Here is a 21,539-nt window from a genome sequence, read left to right on the forward strand (position 1 = left end):
CTGAGTTAAATGTTGTAGGTTCTGAGTTAACGAATCTTGGGCAGAAGGCTCAGGGGTTCTTGACTGACTTCTTCTTGGCGCCATCCCGGTGTCTACATGGTCAATGTCGACCGTAATAGTAAGTTAGGGATTCGCATCCTTACCTCGATGTTATAAATTACGGGGGACTTTCAAGTGAAGCACAGAACAGATTAGCTAGGGAAGAATTAAGCAGGTAATGATAGATAAACTCACAGCCTCACCGCGCGTCCTAAGCTTCCTAGATCCTACGTACTTAAGAACCTAGAGTCCGAACTTAATGTCCTAAAGTCTTATCTTAGGGGTCTTATCCTAGGGTCGAACTTAGGCTCTGATACCAACTGTAACACCCCTAAATTTTAAAATATTTAAAGCTTGTAAAATAGAGGCGACTTAAAGTGTATAGACTTTTTAAACTTTTTCGCAATAAATAACTCTGATAATTTCAACTCTAAATAACAAGTAAATAGAGAAGTATTTAACTTAAAGTGCACAGCGGAAATATGTTTAAAGAGTTATGCCCAATCAATAAATTGAATCACATGCACGTGTTAGATAAGCCCAGAAGACGTGTAAGGATGATATGAATATCTTGAATATTTAAAGGAGATGGTACACTCAATATTTAACAATAATATTCAAGATTATAAATAAGATTTCGTGTCACGTCAACCGTATGATGAATGTCACATGCAACACGTCAAACTTGCTTAGAATAATTCAAATGTTAAGCATGATAAGTTTGAGTAACATGCATACGTGAAAACATACTAAACCCGAAAGATTAGGATAGACAGTGAATAGTAAATGGGTTAGTTAAATAATAGATAAGTAAAGCGAGTTAAGTAAGTGTTGTATGTAAATGAGAGAGGCAATTTATAGTGGTTCGGAAGTGGCGTAATCTTCCTAGTCCACTTTACTCCATTCACTTCTAGGAGTAATTCACTATTTTCCACACACAGTTACAATAGTGAATAAGCGCTACACAAGCACTTTTTCCGGATGTCTTGCACACAGCTACACCCAACTCCGAGTGTCTCGCACACAGCTACACTCAACTATGAGTATTTTGCACACAGTTATACTCAACGCCAACTAAGTGTTTTGCACACAGCTACACTTAGCAACTACGAGTGTTTTGCACACAGCTACACTCACTAGAGTATCTTGCACACAACTATACTCTTTTTACAATTACAAATACAAAGGTAATTGTATCTCTCTCCAACTGATTTTGAGACTATTCAGACTAAGTCTCTTTTCTAGATATTTCAATGAATATTTGAGCACTCTGTATATCTAGAATTCACACTTGTTCATCCGTGTTGTATCTTCAAGTCTTCATGGCCTTTTATAGATAATAAAATATATCCGTTGGAGTGGGATAATTTGATATTTGAAATTTGAATCTTCATAGCCTGATATTGTTGACATTAGTAGGTCTTCAATTTTGATTTGATTGTCAACTTGCCTGACAAGATTATATTTTTTATCTCAACTTGATTTTCAAGTTGTTTCTAAAAATTATTATCTTCTTCATCATCTTCAAATATCCAACTTCTCTTAGCAATGAATTCTTCTGACATGATTTAATTTTTAGGATAAGATTCCCTATTGTTCTGATCATGTCCTCAGGCAATTTGGATTCTTGTGGCATGTGGGATGAATCAAAATAAATTCTTTCGAATTTATCTATTTTTTTATCATCTTGCTTCTTTTGTCACATTTTGCTCCTTAAAAGGCACAGTGTGCTCCATAAAAGACACATTGTGCTCCTTTGGATACATCTTGCTTGTTTGACCTCGGCACTTTTTGCTTGTTTGACTTGACACATCGTGCTTTTTTGATTAGGCCACATTGTGTTCCTTAAGGCACATCGTGCTTGTTTAACATTGTGCTCCTTGGGCACATCTTGCTTGTTATCATTGTGCGTGTTTAAGACATCATGCTCCTGGCACTTCTTGCTTGTTGTCATTGTGCTTGTTTAAGACATCGTTGTTTGACTTGACACATCGTGCTTTTCTGATTAGGCCACATTGTGTTCCTTAAGGCACATCGTGCTTGTTTAACATTGTGCTCCTTGGGCACATCTTGCTTGTTATCATTGTGCTTGTTTAAGACATCGTGCTTCTGACACTTCTTGCTTGTTTAAGACATCGTGCTCCTGACACTTCTTGCTTGTTGTCATTGTGCTTGTTTAAGACATCGTGTGCTCCTGACACTTCTTGCTTGTTGTCATTGTGCTTGTTTAAGACATCATGCTCCTTGGGAATTCTGACTTGTAAAAAACAAGTCCTTGGGGAGGAATCAATCTCGGGTGTGATTATTTATAAATAAGAACTTCTACCATTTTACCATTAGGCTCATCCGGTCATTTGTTGTAACGCCATTGTTTAATACTTCTTTCCCGGATGAATACTTGTAGGACCAAAATTAATTTTGTTCTTCATGTGGTAGATTTTCCTTTGCTGACTTGATATTCTGAATTATGATGCTTGTACTAAAGACCTAAATTCTAAGGGGATCTAAAGTACATTTGGCTCATCAAAACTTTATTACAAAAATATTCCTATCAATTTCCCCCCTTTTTGATGACGCCAAAACGTATACTCAGTCATTTGGCTTGTCTTTTTAAAAAATTATTTTTCAAAAGATTTTATTAAGCTTGACATAGCCATGATGAGTTTAACAATTGATTTTGACTCTAGGAAAGGTATTTTTAGTAAAAATTTCCTATTCGCATTTTTTGGATTTTTAATGTGTTAATGAATTTTGTAATTTTTCCAATTATGCGATTTTTACAAACTAAGCTAAAAATTTATCTTTCAAAACAAATTAAAATAACAATAGATAAAATACTATAAGCATCATAATCAGACAATTGATCAAAATATCATTACAAATTGTTTATGGTCATACTTTAAGTTTGTAGACCAAACAAAACATTGTATCATCGAATACAAATTACTTAATTATTTTGTTCCTTCTTCCTTCCAACATGCGATTAACATGATTTTTAACTTCAAGGAAATTTTCACTAATAGCAGTCTTTGCATACCTGCCCAATCACGTATTAATTGAAGGCTTTAATAATGTTGTTTCCGGGTAGTATATTTTCTTCATACCATATTATGCACTCTTCTAGACTTCTGTCTTCTTGAAGTTCTGCATCATTCACTTTGATGTAGTCTCGAAGCACCATGATCATTAGGGACCTTGCATAGATCTTGATGCGTCTGAAGTTCTCATTTAAAACCCACATATTTTGATCGCTTGGACCACTCTTCTTCATTCCTTTTGGTAGGTCATTCAGATTCACCATCTTTGGCATTTCAACCCTGCCATCTCTTGGTGTGGATTCCAAGTAAAGAGCTACTTTGTTGAACCAGTTGATGTGTTCATGACTTCCACCTGCACAAATAATATCACGTAATGATCTGTTAGTGATATTAGCACTGCTAGATCCTCCTGAACTGCTTGCATTACCACCAAACCAATACTCTAATCCTTTTTTTTCTGGTTGTGGTATTAATTCTGCTAGCAGCTGATCTGCCTCCTCTTGAGTTATTTCCACCACCATTGGCTATTTCGGACATTATGGTTTGCATCATGCCTTCCAAATGACTGAACCTTTCTCCCCCCCTTTTGGCGTAATCAATAAGTGTATACACAGATTCACGAAGAGAAGAAATTGATTCTGAGATGGTTTCATAGGAACCCCGAAGGCAGCCAACTTTAGTGTTGATGGAGTCAATATCCGTGTGAACATCCTTGATCTGATTTTCTTGTTGATGTACCACATTGAGAATTCCTTTGCTTTGATTCACAGAGATTGCTTCACTGGCCTTCCAATCATTCTTGAGAGATTGAGACAGTTGGATAAGAACTCATTGAGTAAGCCTTTGATGTTTGCATTTAAACTACCAACTTGTCTTTCAAGAGATTGGTGTGTACCAATCAAGTGTTGTTGACTCTTCCTGTTTTCATCAAATGAGCCTTCGATTTTTCCTGTTTGTGTGTTGACAATATGATCCACATGTGTAAAAATTCCTTGAATCATGCTCTCCATTCGGTTCACTAAGCCCAACACAATATTCTCCAGATTCTTCAACTGATCACTTGAAGTAGTGCCATCAAGATTGTGTTCTTCTTGGGTTGCGGGATTATGTCTTGCTCCTTCTTGAGCAGAATTATCTCCAAGCAAGTGAGATTGTGCTTGATTTTCTTGCACATTCCTTGCTCTTTCAGCGTGTGCTCCTCCAGCACAAGTGTATCATCTTGAAAACTTTCTTGATGTTGTGACTGTGCTTCTTCCATTTGATGGCTAGCTTGCATGGCTTGGTCTTCATGGCTAATTTCAGTTTGATGCAGTACGCTCACATCATAAAGCTCAATATTCATGAAGTTTGGACTTATCATATTGTGACAAAAAATCTGAGCATGTGCACCACCTTCATTTTCTGACTATGTAACTTGTCTAGATAGCTCAATAGCTCGATCATAATCATCATCCAAGAATTCATTTCCAGTTGGCATGTTCTCTTGCATTGTATTTTCTTGAACATTGCTATCGGCCAACTTAGCTTTTAACTTAGCTATGAATACCCCATTGATAGTTGACATTATTGTTGCATGGGCAATGTCTAGGCAACCGATCCAATTTAAAGAAAATACTTCTTCATTTTTCATACTTGGACCTCTTGTCATCAATTCTTGATAAACGTCAAGTCTCCATTTTCTCCAATTTAGGACTCTTTGATACTCATTTACCAAGACTGAGTCAAGTCCATCAACTTGGAAAATTATTTCATTTCCCACTGCTTCCAACATTGCAATCCGAGAGGATGGATTCATGAGATTTAGGCTGGTGTTTTGGTTGGGATTTTGATTGAGGTTAGAAGTGTGAGTTTGACTCGGGTTAGGATCATTGCTTGAGCTAGGATTATGACTTGTGGTAGGACTGTGGCTTGTGGTAGGATTGTTAAAAGGTTGAGATGTGGATTGAGAATTTTTACCAAGGATTTTGGCTACAGGTCTTTTTCTGGTTGGTATTCCTCTCGGGTTTCTTTTTCTTTTGGGATTGGACTCGAGTAAAATCACATGATTTCTATAGAGAATCTGGTTGTTTCCAAACGGCTTTTTACTTCTCATAGTCAGTCCTTTTTGCTTGATTATTTCTCCAATAAGTAGACTGAAACCTAGAACACGGTTAAACTTCTCATTCCTAATTTTTGCACCTTTCACAAAATGTGCAATTCTGCTCAACACCAACTTGTTCCAGCCACCCCTAACTCCCGTCATTAAAGCATGCACGAATCCTATTCTGGTTGGTGATATATCCTCCATATTGTTCAACTTGCACAGAATACATTTGTAGATAATACTAACCAACATTTTATATTCTTCTTTCAAATCACTTTTATGACGAGAAAGATTGGGCTCAATGGATGCATTCTCGTGTCTAATATCTGCATAGACTTTGGTATGGTCATATGCATGCATGTATAAATCTATTAGTGGTTGTTCTGGACTAGACATGGGTAGTCCAAAAGTTGAATGTAACTCATTTTCATCAATGGTGATGTGAGTTCCATTTACGGTGGACTCAACAGTCCAACCAACAACTTTGGCATTAGCATAAAAATCTGCTACATCTTCATCATAGAAACCAAAATATTGATAAGAACATAACCTCATAAGCCCACTATTTTGAATCGCCTGGATGATCTTCTGAGCCAGTTCCGAGTTTTTGGCCATTTTGAGAAATCCGTTGGGGTCAAAGCTTCCTCCTGCTTTGATTCCAATGACTAGTTTGGTGAGGTTGATAGGTGTAAGTTGTTCCCCATTCGGTTGTGGACTTGAATCTCCAATGGTTGCCATAATGTACTTGGTATTTTGATGAAGATTGAGAGAGGTAAGGTTTGGGAGTGATTCGGCTATGGAAGATGAAAAGTTTTGGAGGGTTTTGGAAAGGTTAGAGAAGGTGACTTTTTGATCGGTTGGGTGGAGGAGGTGTTTTACAAAAATATCCTCAAGTCTTTTATTTTGATTTTAAACGATGAGGGTTATTTTGGAAAATTTCAAGAGATTCCAACCTTTGACCTAACTGATAGTTAGTTTAGGTTATATATTCTCCATCCAATTTGTCTGCTGATGTGGCGCCAAAAATTTAGATATTGGATCTGATTTTGCCTGAAATAAAATTTACAGAACACTAAATCCGTTCCGAAAATAATATATACTTGTACATAATCGAGAGAGAGAAAAGAAATTGATTCTTTTTAGAGAAGTTATTGTAGTAAATGTTTACAATTACCATAAAAAGATGGTCTCATTTAAGTAGGTAGGCAATCATCACACTTATCTTGTCAACCTTAATGGTGAAGATTTTGTAAGTGGAAAAAATCTAACACTTATATATATATATATACTTCGGACGAAGAGGCATGCAGACAAGATTATTTATTTCAATAAGAATTTAAGATAGGTAGATATAAATAGTATTTATTGGTCAAACTAACTATTTTTTTTTTTTACTTATTTTCTTTAGTATTTAATCATTTTTAAATTTGATTTTTTGTGTTATATATTACTTTTAATGTAGTTTCTAAATATAGAAATTTAATATAGTAACTCTAAACTTAATATTATGAAAAATTGAATTCAAAATATAACTTCAGTCAAACCTCGTTAATCGAACCGGACACATAAAATGGGACGAAGGGAATAATAACTAATAGAAAAAAAAATTTACTTTTGGTTTCTTACTATTGTACATGTATCAAATTTGGTCATTGACTATTAATATTATCAAATTAGGTGCATAACTATGTAATTTGCATCACACTTGGTCCTTGACTATTAATATTTTAAAAGAGAAAATTTCAATTTTGGTCCACTGACTATTGGAGGTGTGTTAATTGCAACACTTGACTTTCAAAAATGTTAATTGAGTACCTTGACTATGCAATTTCTATCAATTTTGGTCACGCCGGTCAAATTGCCGGCCAAATCTCACCGGAAAAATTTAATAGGGCAAATAATGAGGGTACACTACAAGAAAAACGACTTTTAACGACAAAAAATTAGTGACGGGTAGAGAAACCCCTCACTAAATGTAATATTTCCATAGCTTTTGTGAGGGTTAAAAATTACTCTAGTTAAAGGTGTATGATTTAGTGACAAACTTTTAATTTTTTACTTATTCTAAAATTTTACTCTCACTAATGATATGGAAGATATTCTCTCTCACTATTGATGTCTAGATTTTTTTTTTTTTTCACTAAAATCCATTTCCCACCAATTTTTTTCTTTTTCGCGCTTCTTTTAGACATAAGCTTTTACAGCCACAAAAATTCATCTCTCTCTTTCCACTCATCTGCGATTCACCACCAGCTCTCACCTCAGTAGACCATCTCTCCATCTCTCGCTTTCTCTTCAATTTCTACTTCTCGTCTCTCTCTTTCTATTCACTCTCTACTTCCAGATAGAAGATTTCTCATCCAACCCAGGGATCTATTGTTTATGCAGTAGTGCAATGTAGCTGAAAAAGGTAAGTCCCTCTCGATCCATTTTAGTAATTAACAATACAAATATGAGCTTGTGCTGAAGGATTTCATTTTCTCAGAAACTGTGAGTGACTTTGGATTTTTCTCAGCATCACAACGTATCTATAAGGTAATTTTTAATTTTTTTGTTTTTTTTTTTTAATATTTCTCCATTATCTTTGTAATTTCTTCTCATTGCTGCTATACCCATTAGTTTGCTGAAATTTTAATTATGTTAGTCAATCACTCAAGCTTTAGAGAGATTTTTCTTCTTCAAAAAAAAAAAAAAAAAAAAAAAAAAAAGCTCCAGAGAATTTTTTTTTTACCAACATCTTGAATGGGTTTTTACAAAACCATCAAGATTTTGACAAAAAAAAAACAAATATATATATATATATATATATATATATATATATATATATATATATATATATATATATATAATCTGGGTGGATTCAAGAACTGTAAGGAAAATTTTAGGGTATATTGAAGTTGATGGCCCATCCTGCAAATTACACTGCCATAATCACTGTCAAAGAACCTTAATTAGGACATGGGCATGTCCAGTAATCACAGTATTTTATCTTTCACTGCATCTATCTATCTATTTATCTCTGTACCTAAACTTATTGGGGTAGGAGTAATGTTTTTTTTGGGGAGGGGGGATTGTCTATGTATATGCAATAGTTTTGTGCTGTAAACATATATAGGATTATGAATTTTTGAACAAACAGTATTCTTATAGGTGGTGTAATGTTGGGCAACAATTTTTTTTTTTTTTTTAATTCCGGGAACCTGTGTTTTTGACTTGTTAGAGGAGATAAAAATATCTTCCAAAATGAAGATCTTGATTCACATTTTTTATTCTCTGTTTCAACTTCACTGTGTTTGTTTTTGTTTTGTTTTTGTTTTTTTTTTTCATTTATAGAATAGTGTTTGTAGCTACACAAGGTTCTACAACCACACACCTTTCTCCCTTCTCTTTCGACATCCCCTGCATTTTCACCATTTCTTAGGACATTTAATTTGGTAGAACTTGATGCATACAGTACACTCAAACAATGGTAAAGAAAATGCTTCGTTACCCTTCATCGGCCGTTTTTAATCATAAACAAATATCCACAATCAAGAAATCCTACTTTCAGCCTTATTTTACCCATAACCCCTTTTTCACAAAAAAAAAAAAAAAAAAAAAAAAAAAAAACCATTCTTTTTGTATTTTCCGTAGTACATTATATAGCATCTGAAAAAGGAAGAGTTTTATTTTCTACCGATTTGATTTTTCAAAACTCTTATAGAAGTTTTCATTTATTAGTCTTTTTCTTGTATTTATGGCCTATGTCATTTTTTCTTGTAGTCATGAACTTATCTAAGTTGAATTTGTAAATTTCATTAAAATATTAGGTGTTTCTTGTTTGTTTAGTTTGTTTTTCTTAATTTCTTTTATTGTTTATGTCACCTTTGTTTTCTCTTTGAATATATTCTTGTTTTGGGTGAATTTTAAGAAGAAATTTCTAAGTTGCAATTATGTGTTCTGAATTTAAAAAGAATTTTTTAAATTACAATTATGTATTCTAAATCATTAAGTTCTTTATTTTCTTGTCTGTATCTTGTAAAATGAAAAATAATTCTTAGGAATTTGGTTGAAGAAATGTAAATAAATTAAGACGATTTGACTCTTGAAAATCATGTAGACTTTGACAGATTACATTATATTTTTTAGAATACTATGCATTATATATATAATGGATTTTATTGGTTAATAAACTGTCATTTAAAATTAAATTCAGGTTTCGAATTTTGCTGTATAGCTTTCATTATTTTGTTTATAATGGCACCTAGCAAGAAATGGATGAGTTTTTTCAATGATAGATGGAACGAACACTATAAAGATGGCGTTCAAAAGTTTTTGAATTATGCATTTCTCAAGACGGGTGAAGAGCATAAAATACGGTGTCCGTGTGTTAAGTGTAAGAATAGTGGTTATAGATCTCGTGAAGTGGTTGAAATGCATCTATATGTGTATGGAATTTTGCCAAATTATACATTTTGGTATCATCATGGTGAAAGGCGTGGTGAACCACAATCTGATAATGATGAAGAAGAAGAACACGAAAGTGAAAATGATGAGGAGATTCAAGAATTATTAGAAGATATATATCCTGAGTATTATAGTTTTGATAAGAGTGGATCTAATATTGGTACTTCAAATCACATTGAGCATGGAGAGGAACCAAATGAGGAAGCAAATGCATTTTACAGGCTGTTAAAGGAATTTGAGCAACCAGCTTACCCAGGATGTAATACCTCTAAGTTATCGATCATTGTCAAATTGCTATATATCAAGAGCATTGGTCGATGGAGTAATGAATCATTTGACATGTTGCTACAAATGTTAAAAGACATACTTCCATTAGGATCATCTTTGCCAGAAACATATTATGATGCAAAAAAAATCATTAGAGATCTTGGCCTCTCTTATGAAAAAATAGATGCATGTGTTAATAATTGTATGTTGTATTGGAAAGATGATGATGACTGTAGTTCATGCAAAATTTGTGGTGCTTCAAGATGGAAAGAAGATATTCATAGTGGAGAAATTAAAATTAAAAGTAATGGCAAAAAAGTATCATTGAAGACAATGCGATACTTTCCGTTAAAGCCAAGGCTTCAGAGATTATTCATGTCTAGGAATATAGCTTCTTTTATGAGATGGCATCATGACTCAAGAGTGGATGATGGAGTGATGAGACATCCGGCTGATTCTATGGCATGGAAATACTTTGATGAAATTCACAAAGATTTTTCTTTAGAGCCTCGCAATGTAAGACTTGGTCTTGCAAGTGATGGTTTCCAACCATTTAATCAATCCAAAACATCATACAGCATTTGGCCAGTAATACTCATTCCATACAATTTGTCTCCCTGGATGTGCATGAAGGATTCCAATTTTATTCTATCAATGCTCATACCCGGTCCTGAGGGTCCTGGTGATGCAATTGACATCTATCTCAAACCTTTAATAGAAGAGTTAAAGGAGTTGTGGGAAGTAGGTGTTGACACATTTGATGCTTCAACTCGTCAGAACTTCAAATTGCATGCATCATTATTGTGGACTATTAATGATTTTCCAGCTTACGGGAATCTATCTGGTTGGAGTACTAAAGGTAAAATGGCATGTCCTTGCTGTAATAAAGAAACATGTTCTATGCGGTTGGCCAATTGCAGCAAGCAATGCTATATGGGTCATCGTCGTTATCTTCCTAGCAACCACAAATGGAGGAAAGATAAAAGTTCATTTGACGGAACAAGGGAGTTGAGGCCACCACCAAAGTCACTTTCAGGAAGTGATATACTTGCTCAAGTTAGTGACCTTGAAGGAATCACATTGACTAAAGATGGTAGAAAAAAAGTGAAAATATCACATGAGAAAAGGGGTGATAATTGGAAAGGGGTGAAACAGACCCTGTTGAATATTATGGAGTATTGATGGAGATCATTGAGCTTCAATATCTTGGTGCGAGACGGGTAGTATTGTTTCGATGTCGATGGTTTAATGTGCATGATAATGAGAAAGGAGCAAAAGTGGATGAATATGGATTTACTACCATTAATCCACAACGTATTTTGAGAACAAATGAACCTTTTATTTTGGCCAATCAAGCATCACAAGTGTTTTATGCCATTGACAACATGGTTAAAGGTTGGCAGGTTGTCATTAAGACACAACCTCGTGATTTATATAAGATGCCACAATCAGAAGAGGTTGAGAATGACACTGTAGAGGATTTAGGTGAAGCATATCAATATGGTGAATCATTTAACTTTAAGTGTACTGGGGCTCCTTTGCATTATGATAATCAAAGTACGTGGACAAGAACTGGTGTGGAACCAATTGTAGTTGAAGCAGCAACAATAAAAAAGAATAGAAAACGAAAAGCCATTTGAGAGGCTATTTATGATATCTCAAGTAACTTGATATTTTTATATATTTGGATTTGTTTATTTTTTTAATCAATGATTAATATTATTTGCATGTGTGTTTTTATTTATCAGTGATTTCTTTTTATTTCTAGATCAAGTGATGAATGAGAAAAGTAGCAAAGACATGAATAACAGGCTTCCTAAAGTTTTAACACCAGGCATGTTGGCTCAATGGCGTGGAAATAGGCAAAATGTTTATCACTCTGGAAACGGTAATTCACAACATGTCTTTGGTTTATTCTCTTTTATTAATTTGTTCTCAATAATTTCCTTACATATATTTCCATTCGCAATCTTAGGAAGGACTAAAATTGGAACTCCACAATCATTGATTGCACAAGAAGTTCAAAGTAGCACCAACTATTCAAGTAATAGTAAGAACATGCATTCATGTTAATATTTCATACTAATTTGTACAAGTATATTATAAACTTTTATCAATCAAAAAATAAAATTATAAACTCTTAAATAGTTTATGATATGTTATTCATTAGTTAAAAGCTTATTGTAATTTTTGTTCTGAACTAGTATGTATATTTCTAACTGTTATTTTATTTCTTTTCAAAAGGTGGTTTCTTATCTCATACTCTGGTTATGCACTTTGAGGAAACAGAATTTCATGAGAAGAATTTTAACGAAGATAGTTCTTTTTTGGATATCTTAAACATCTGTAAAAAGTTTATTGATATATATTCTGTTGGAATCAAAGTCACTGATGGGGATGGTAGGCCTTTGAAAAATGATAGAGATGTTCTTGTTATGTTGATGGATCATGAAAATGTTTCTTGCATACATGTTTATATGGAAGTGGATCAAAATGCCCAACCTTTGAGTTTTAAGATGCCAGAAGACAATCAAATGTTAGGTAACCTTATATATGATTTTCATTGTTTAAAAAGTTTTCTTTTTTCTTTTTCTTTTTTAGTAAAATTTCATTACCTATTCTTAATTATTTTTATATGTTTATATATAGCTTCATGTGGCCCACCAAATCCAACCGTGACAAATATTAAGATATTGGGTGATTTTAAGATGAACAAAAAAGTAAAAATATGTGAAACCGTTGTTGGAGGGATTGAACAAGCAAGCACAGTTCAATTATTTGTTGCTGTTTCTGAGAACTTTGAGATGGAAGAAAACCTAAAAGCTATTAGTGGATCTGAGACTGAAAAGGTATATATATTGCTCATGATTTTGTTAACTAGCAAGAAACTTATTCAATTATATATATACTTATAATTTACATAACTACTTATCTTTCTTCATTTAGGAGTTCTATTTGCCCTTAGAAGCTGTAGGTCATTATGTTGTGGCAAAGTATACTCCTATGGGTGAAGATGGTAAAATTGGTGAACCTGTGTTTGTTACGTCTAACAAAATGGTTGAAAGTAAGTGATACTTATTATATGAAATTAAAATTTTATGTGACATTGAATATTTCTTGTATACAAATATTTATTGCTTCATTTTATTTAATAGTTTCATCTCCAAGAAAAGAAAAAAAAGTTAGAGGGGAAAACAAGAACAAAAAAATTGCAGCATTGAAAAAAGGAGAAAAGCTTGATATTGTATTCTATAACAATCATTCAGTGGGAAAAAATCATCAATATTGGTCAAGACACTTAGGAAAAATTGTGCGTGATCGAAACATTTGTCCAATGCAAGTGCTTTCATGGAAAGATATAGAGAATGCAGAAAAGCAACACATGTGGGAAGCAGTAAAGGTATAAGTTAATATTGCCAAACAATTGAACATTTTCTTTGCATTACTTACTTGACATTTTCAACAAATATAATAATTGTGTATTGACATTTAAATTAATTGTTTTATGTTTTCCTTCAAACTGTTATAGGAATGTTTTGATAACCCCAATATTGAATCATATCGTGATGATACCCTAGAGCATATGTGTACTTTGTGGACAAATTGGAGGTCACATTTGAATGTAAAATTTGTGAGACCTTGCAAAAGTAAGATTGAAGCTTTAAAAAGTGTTCCACCTGGAGTAAATATTGAAGATTGGAAGTGGCTTATCACTAACAAATTTATGACAGAAAAGTTTAAGGTATGTTGATATGGTAATGATGGTTTTACATATTATAAATAATATTTCTATTTAAATAATCACTTACATTTGAAAGTCATGCAGAAAATCAGTCAGCAGAATACTAAGAATAGGTCTGTATCAGATATGGGAATGCCTCATCGCACAGGGAGTAAGCCACATAGAGAAATCATATATGAAAATGTACTAAAAAAACACTTCTCTGCTAGTTATCTATGAAGTTTTTTACTTAGAATGACATTTTTTTCCTCAACTTATAGGGAGGTAAAGATTCACAACCACCTGCTTTGGGAGTAATTTTCTTAAAGACTAGAAGCAAAAATGAAAAATTAAATGGGACAAAAGAAGAAGAAAAATATGTAAGTGTCATTATTTATCCCTTTTACATTGATCTTGTTCATTTTTATCTTGATATACTTTTAACTTTTGTAAACTTTTTATAGAATGAAATTGTGAAGACTATTAAGTCCAATCCATCACTTTCAAACCTTGAAGTTGTTGAAAAACATTTTGGACAACAACGCCATGGTCATGTATATGGCTATGGGGGTGGAGTGAAGCGGAAAAACTTTAATGACAGTAAATCTACTTATATCAAAGAGCTAGAGGCTAAACTCTATGAAAAGGGTGAAGAAAATCGTGACCTTAAGAGGCGCATGGATATATTTGAAAGTAGGTTGATCCGAATAGAGAATGGAGATTCACCATCAGTTATAATTACAACCGGTGATGATATTCAACAGGTACATAAAGTTAATGGAGAGAAACCTTTAATTTTGCTTACTATATAGGAAATAACGTAACTAACTTATATTATTTTTTTTGAGTTTCTTATACAAAATGACTACAATTTTATCATTGCAGGGTGCTTAGAACTCAAGATATGAACATTGTTTCTTTTGACTTTAGTATTAAGGTAAAATAAACATTTCTATCACTTTTACCAGTATATCAATTTAATTAAGTTGTGGCTCTTGGAAAAATTATTGTTAGATGACTTCATGGATCTAGATGTGTATTATTATTATTATTTATTATTATTATTATTATTATTATTATTATTATTATTATTATTATTATGGTTTGTGTGCTCTTTGTGGGTGGCTTGAGGGTGACCATTGCTCTAGTTGTAAGCTCTGGGAATCCCTCTTGTAAAAATGTAGAGGTCTGCATGAGAGGGGTTGGTCTGGATCCTGAGGGTGGAAGGTGGAGGGTACATATTGTATTGATTTCTATTCATGACTCTTAAGCATCGGTCCCACACCTTGTGTAGGGTAAGGATTGTAGTATGATTGAGTTGCATGTTGTGTAAGTTGTGTATGCTTGATTAAACAGCTTGGCAGCCGGCTCTTGGTAAAGTAACTTGAGGTGCGAGTGCTTGCTGTTTGGTTTAGAGGGTGGCACTTTTGTTGATTTAACTAAGGAATTTTGTAGCCTAAAGGGGCAATTCTGGGGCACTATGTACAGACAACTTTTAAGAACTAATATTCTTATATTTTGCATTACAATGCAGGTTACTTCTAACACTGGTTATTATGTATAGCAACCGTGTGCTTTTGGATGATGTAAGTTCACTTCATTTGTTTAAATGAAATATGTATGTATATACATTAACTCTATATTGATATGAAATATATGTTTCCTTTACTATGAGGATTGTAGTTAAAGTTTTATGAATGTCATTTAGCTGGAGTTGTGAGTTTTATATGAGAATATATAACTTGAATTGCACACTACATTTTTCTTGGCCCTTCATCTATGTGGTTGGGTTGATTGAATTGTGGGTTAAATATATGCTTCATTATACACATTTGATTGTGAAAGTGCATGCATGATATTTATTAACTGCAATTATACAGAGTATATCCTCACAGGCTATTTTTATCTATTAGGTGGCAAAGCTATTGATGAAAAAGAGCATACCTAACACCACATTGAAAGTAAACTCTTTTTGTATGAAGTACAGCAGATTGGACATTTTTTTTGGGGGTTGCTTTTGTATAAACTAATCATGTCAATTTATACAGCCTCTCCTTTCAAAATAGCCAACAGATACATTACTATGGCTATTCATTATAATTAGTTTCTTTGTTTATAGTCTTTACAAAGTTGTGCGAAATATTTCATTTTAGTGGTGATGATGAAATCTTTTAACATATTAATCGAGTTTAATTTGATTCCATTATGTTAAAAATTATATATGTTACCGATACAATATCTATAATTAGAACATAATGTAGATTAGCAATAAAAAAATGTATTACAAAAGTTAATATTTAATGAGAAGCAACAATATATATACCAAATTAGAAAGAAAAAAAAAAAAAAAAAACCTAGTTTTAGTGACGATAAAATTTAATATAATGAGGAAAATTTTGGTTAGTAAATAGTAATATTAATGACGGGATTCACCATCATTAAAAGAATATAATGAGAGGAAATAATGTTAGTGAGTAGTTATATTAGTGACGGGATTTTCTATCACAAAAAGAACATTTTAGTGACGGTAAATACACTATCACTATATGCTTATTAATGATGGTATCATATCCCGTCATTATTTGGTTTTATCCTCGGAAGAAATAACGACGGGTCGTGACGGTAAATTTCCCGTCACTAAAAGTCTTTTATGATGATTATTTAATTTTTAGTGACGGTTTCACCTCTCACTAATCAACAATTTTCTTGTAGTGGTATTTTAGTCATTTTACTCATGTTTTTTCTTCTCCGATGAACTTCCCTCCATTTCCGGCGAGATTCCTTCTCCGATAAGCTTGTCTTTGATTGCTTCGTATCAACCTTCCCTGTCGAGAATCATTGTGCTGCTCTTTCTCTTCATCCTAACCTGGTCAACATCATCAGAATCATTGTGCTGTTCTTTCTTGGTGACAAAATTGAATCATTGTGCTGCTCTTCATCCTCATCACCTGGTCAAATAAAATCAAATGGTGACAAAATTCAAAATGGCTAAACATTTGAATCAATGTTAGCCGACATTCTCTCTCGCTTTCACCCTTTTTCCATGTCTGCGAAGAGAGACAGAGGGGTAAGGTCAGAGAGAGAAGACAAGGTTGAAAATTTGGGAGTGTGAGACTTTAGAGGTTGGCTTTACTTTTGCTTTAATTATTATATCAACGAACTCCCATTACCCAAATCTCATCACATACATTTTTCTTCTTCCTCAAAATTTAGGAGAATAAAGGTTGTTGGTCGCCGGAAATGGAGAAGAAGCTCACCGGAAATGGGGAAGCTCAGGGGAGAAGAATGAAAAAATAAGTAAAATGACTAAAATACCCTCATTATTTGCCCTATTAAATTTTTCCGGTGAGATTTGGCCGGCAATTTGGCCGGCGTGACCAAAATTGATAGAAATTGCATAGTCAAGGTACTCAATTAACATTTTTGAAAGTCAAGTGTTGCAATTAACACACCTCCAATAGTCAGTGGACCAAAATTGAAATTTTCTATATTTTAAAATTAGGTGTATGACTATGTAAATTGTAACACATTTGTTCCTGTCGTCCGATTTTTTGGCCAAGTTTCCTGCCAACTATTGTTAAAATTTCAACAAAAAAAAAAAAAAACATGTTCTAATTAAAAGAGTATTTTCAACCAACTTTTTCTGGAAAAATTATTTTTCTCGTTGAAATTCCAGCAATGTTTGGCTGAAAAATTTGACGGTAGGTCCAAATGTGATACAAATTACAAAGTCATGTATCCCATTTAAAAATATTAAGGGAAAAGGGTCAAATAGACCCTTAAACTATAGGCAAAAGAGCAATTAGGCCCTTCAACTTTGACAAGGTGCAATTAGGCCCTTCAACTTGTTATTTTGAGTCAAATAAACCCAATAGCAGGTTTTTCACCTGGAATAACCGGTCAAAACTTCCGGCGAAATTTCCGACCTTGTTTCCGGCAAAAAAAAAAAAAAAAAAAAAAACACAACTTGCCGGAGAAGACAACCGTTCGGTTGTCTTCTCCGGTGGAGAAGGCGACCAGATCAGGTCGCCTTCTCCACTGGAGAGGGCGGCCAGATCTGGTCGTCCTCTCCACAGTCCTCTCCGGTGGAAAGGAGTGGAGAGGACGACCAGATCTGGCCGCCCTCTCCAGTGGAGAGGACGACCGGACTGGTCGTCCTCTCCACTGGAGAGGGCGGCCAGATCTGGTCGCCCTCTCCACTGGAGAGGACGACCGGACTGGTCGTCCTCTCCAATGGAGAAGGCGACCTGATCTGGTCGCCTTCTCCACCAGAGAAGACAACCGACGGTTGTCTTCTCCGGCAAGTTCTTTTTTTTTTTTTTTTTTTTTTGTCGCCGAAAATATGGTCGGAAATATCGCCAGAATTTTTTGACCGGTTATTCCTGGTGAAAAACCTGCTATTGGATTTATTTGACTCAAAATAACAAGTTGAAGGGCCTAATTGCACATTTTCAAAGTTGAAGGGCCTAATTGCTCTTTTGCCTATAGTTTAAGGGTCTATTTGACCCTTTTCCCAAATATTAATAATCAAAGACCAAATGTAATATAAATTACATAGTCATACACCTAATTTGTAAAATATTAATAGTTAAGGATCAAATTTGATATGTACAAAAGTCAAGGGACCAAAAGTGAAATTTATTCTGACTAATAACATATAAATATAAGTTGTCTTCAGCTCTATAACTTGTATAATCATGTTGAATCACATTCTTATTCATTCGAACTTTCGAAGACAATAATATACTATTATCACATCCACCGATGCTTTATTATATTGTTTCTTAAACATTTCTTTATTTGAAAAAACAATAGAAAGTCTTGGTCATACCAGGCCAATTAATAGCAAAATATAAAATATAAATATTACAAATTTTAAAACAAATCACTGTTCAAGTAAAGCTGAAAACATTCAACAACACAGTGTGACTAATCATAATATGATTACACCCTAATTTTCGTGTCCGAACTCGGATAAAATGTCACTAATCATACATACACCTCCGATCCTCCAATTTCATATATACATTCACACCACTTTATTACACACCAACAACACCAACACCAACACCAACCCCAACATAAAAATTGTATTGTTCTTGGGTGCTTTGAAATCAAAATGCAATTGATCCACATGCATTTCCTAGCTAGAATCGAATCAAATCGAATCATGCTAGAACTGAAGGCTTGCGAGGATTGATGATCTCTCCGTTGGGTTTAACGCATTCCCCTTTGACCTGTCCGCCGCCATGTTTGGAGATCTGCATTTCGAAGCACTCGAACATGTGCTCCAACTCCGCTATTTCCCCCCGGATGTAGACGGACGATGAGTCTTTTTCTTCTTCCACGGAGAATTTTTCCTTGAAGCCACGGATTCGCTCTAGGCCGGCCGACGCTTTTGCCCCCATCTCCTCCATCGTTGCCCGCATCGCTGCATTCTCCTCTTGCACTTCCTTTAGTCTCCTCTTCATGGATCTGTACCCATCCAGGGCTATCTGCACTCGCTCCGAAAGCGTCTTGTTTCGCTCCTGTAATGCCGTTTGTCTATGCACATTCTCTTCTGATGGTGATCCTTTGTTGCTGCTGCTGCTCGATTTATCCTGATCTTTGTGCTCTGACGCACATTCTTGTGCCTGTAATTGCTCGGGGGAGACGACATTGTTGACCTCCAAAATACAATTAAGCAACCTAAAAAGCTAAGATGCTAAAAGCAGCAACCAAGTTTGAAGTTCGACTCCTAGTGAAAAATGGCTTATTAGTCTTCTTGAAACTATGACAACTTATGTTGGTTTACCTCCATGTCGTCCTTTGTCGGTAGGGGTAACAAGGTGGAATTTACCCGGTGCACACTTTCGAGTAGTATTTGTAGGTTTTATTGGTCACAAGAAAAAATAGTCAATACCCAATTTAGTTCTTGAGTATAGTGATTTTTCACGATTTAATTAGTCCTAAATGACTTTTTTTATACTTAATTAGATCATTGACTTCGATGGTTTTATCCAATTGAATCCTCGACGGTTAGAATCAATAACTAAATCGAGAAAAATTACTATAGTTGATGATTAAATTGAGTAAAACAATTATAATTGAAGATTAACTAAGGTAAAACTACTATAGTCAATGATTAAATTAGATCTTAATATAGATGAAATTACCAAGCTATCTTAATAGATTACCAATTGAGTAAAACTATCAAAATCAATGATCTAATTAAGTAAAAAATTGTTAAATCCAAAAAAATCACTACAATCCCAAACTAAATTGGATATTAACTCCCTTTAAAAAAAAAAGGTTGTGTCTTGTTACTAATGGAGGACAGAATGTAGAATGTACCTTCTCCATCAATGTCCTGTTTTGGGCTTTTAGATCATTGATGAGCTCCTCCATTCCATTCAATTCGTGGGCTTTTCGCGACAGCTCCGCCGCCATGATCTCCTTCTCTTTCCCCAGGCTAGAGCACATGACCTCCATGCTCTTCCGCGCCGCCAGGCTAGCGCTCAGCTCCTTCCTCAGCCTCGCATTCTCTTCATCGCCGCTCCCCGCCGCCGCCTGCTGCTGCTCCTGGTGGTAACGCCTCATCCCGGACCTGAGATCCGTGTAGCTCCGCCGCGACGGCACCTCCGCGAGGACGACGTCGCGATTCTTGTTCCCGAACGATTGGCACTTCTGAATCCGCGTCCTCACGTTGTCCAGAATGGTCATCATCGTCGCCACCCTCAGCATCCTCCGCCCATCCTTCTTCTCCTTCTTGCACGCATCTTTGTGATCCTGGATTAGCTTCAACAATAGCTTTACATTCGCCGCCACGCCTTGTACATTTCAACAAAACAACAACAACAACAAAACATACACTCTCTGATGAACATCAGCCAGCCAAATTAAGACAGGGAAAGAAAGGAAAACCCAAAAGCTAACAACATTAGCAACCTTCTAAAGCCGAATCATCGTAAGATTGTTCCGGAGACGGAGACGACCCCGAGGAAGGCGACTCAGGAGGAGTCGAAAGTGATGCCCAAAATCTACTCATTATATATATATCTTCCGTTTACTTCAAGAATCTAAGCTGCCTTTCATGAAAACAATGAGGAAAAATTGCAGAGAATTAATACAGGATTATTGGATTGTGAAGAAAAGGGGTTCTGATTCTTCTGTACGGTATACAATGGCTAGTGAAATGATGATTTGATGGGAAAGAGAGAGATGAAAAAGAAGAGAGGTTGCTTGATCTGCATACCCCTCTCCTCCTCTCTTTATTTTTTATCTTTTACTTTTTTAAGTTTATATTTTTGTTGTTTGGTTTTCTTGTTGGTGTTTGTTTAAGGTTTAAACGTTTTTGCAGTTTTATTATCGGTTATAGTCTGTGTTTTTGTTGGCCTAAGCTCATCAGAGAAAAAATGGTTGGTTGATGGCAGTTATGTTGTTGCGTAATTATTGGTGATTTTTTGACTTATTCTACGGGTTTTGATTGTTTTGACTTTTTTAGACAAATAACAGTTGGCTTCATGTGATGCCATGTCCTCTGCTCATTCATCAATACTCTCTCAATTATTTTTCTCTCACTTATCTATATGCTATTTTTTTTTATATAAATATATTAATTACCATACTTGGACAGAATGACTAATTTCTAGCTGAATTGTAGACAACATTAAAGATGAATCAAATTTAAAGTTATGTGCCATTCTTAGTCATTAGGCTTACAACCAAAGTGCCGCCAAGGGCGGTGGCAATTCAGTAGTGACCTTAGGGTCATCCACATTCATAAGCCAAGGGTCTTCCCAAACATTCTTAGTTGGAAATCTATGTTATGGAGAGTGGTGAGGGAGGTTTTGCCAACCAATAAGATGAGCTTGATATTTAAGCATGTGGATGTCTCACCAGATTGTCCCATATGTGGGTTCGAGGTGGAATCGGTTTTGCATGTGTTTCGTGGCTGCAGTCTAGC

At 34.7% G+C, this 21,539-nt stretch overlaps 1 protein-coding gene across 1 annotated transcript; it reads right to left on the reverse strand.

The window, feature by feature from the left end:
• Window positions 1-18,458: 18,458 nt before the first annotated feature.
• Window positions 18,459-20,909, reverse strand: LOC109175223 (spindle assembly checkpoint component MAD1). Its single transcript, XM_019324482.1, has 3 exons — window positions 20,522-20,909; window positions 19,928-20,403; window positions 18,459-19,227 (listed from the first exon to the last, which is right to left on the reverse strand). Exons 1-3 carry the CDS (start codon window positions 20,619-20,621, stop codon window positions 18,763-18,765), a joined length of 1,041 nt encoding a protein of 346 aa, XP_019180027.1. The 5' UTR covers window positions 20,622-20,909; the 3' UTR covers window positions 18,459-18,762.
• Window positions 20,910-21,539: the final 630 nt, after the last annotated feature.

This window comes from Ipomoea nil, unplaced genomic scaffold (genome assembly GCF_001879475.1).
Source record: "Ipomoea nil cultivar Tokyo-kokei standard unplaced genomic scaffold, Asagao_1.1 scaffold0164, whole genome shotgun sequence".
Lineage (NCBI taxonomy): Eukaryota > Viridiplantae > Streptophyta > Magnoliopsida > Solanales > Convolvulaceae > Ipomoea > Ipomoea nil.

Bases quoted from the DNA above. Each gene is read 5' to 3' on its own strand.
- LOC109175223 (XM_019324482.1), bottom strand. From the start codon at position 20,621: ATGAGTAGATTTTGGGCATCACTTTCGACTCCTCCTGAGTCGCCTTCC. The intron at 20,404-20,521 runs GTTGCTAATGTT...GAAATGTACAAG, and splicing joins CGATGATTCGGCTTTAGAAG to GCGTGGCGGCGAATGTAAAG. The intron at 19,228-19,927 runs GTACATTCTACA...GAGCAATTACAG, and splicing joins ACAGGACATTGATGGAGAAG to GCACAAGAATGTGCGTCAGA.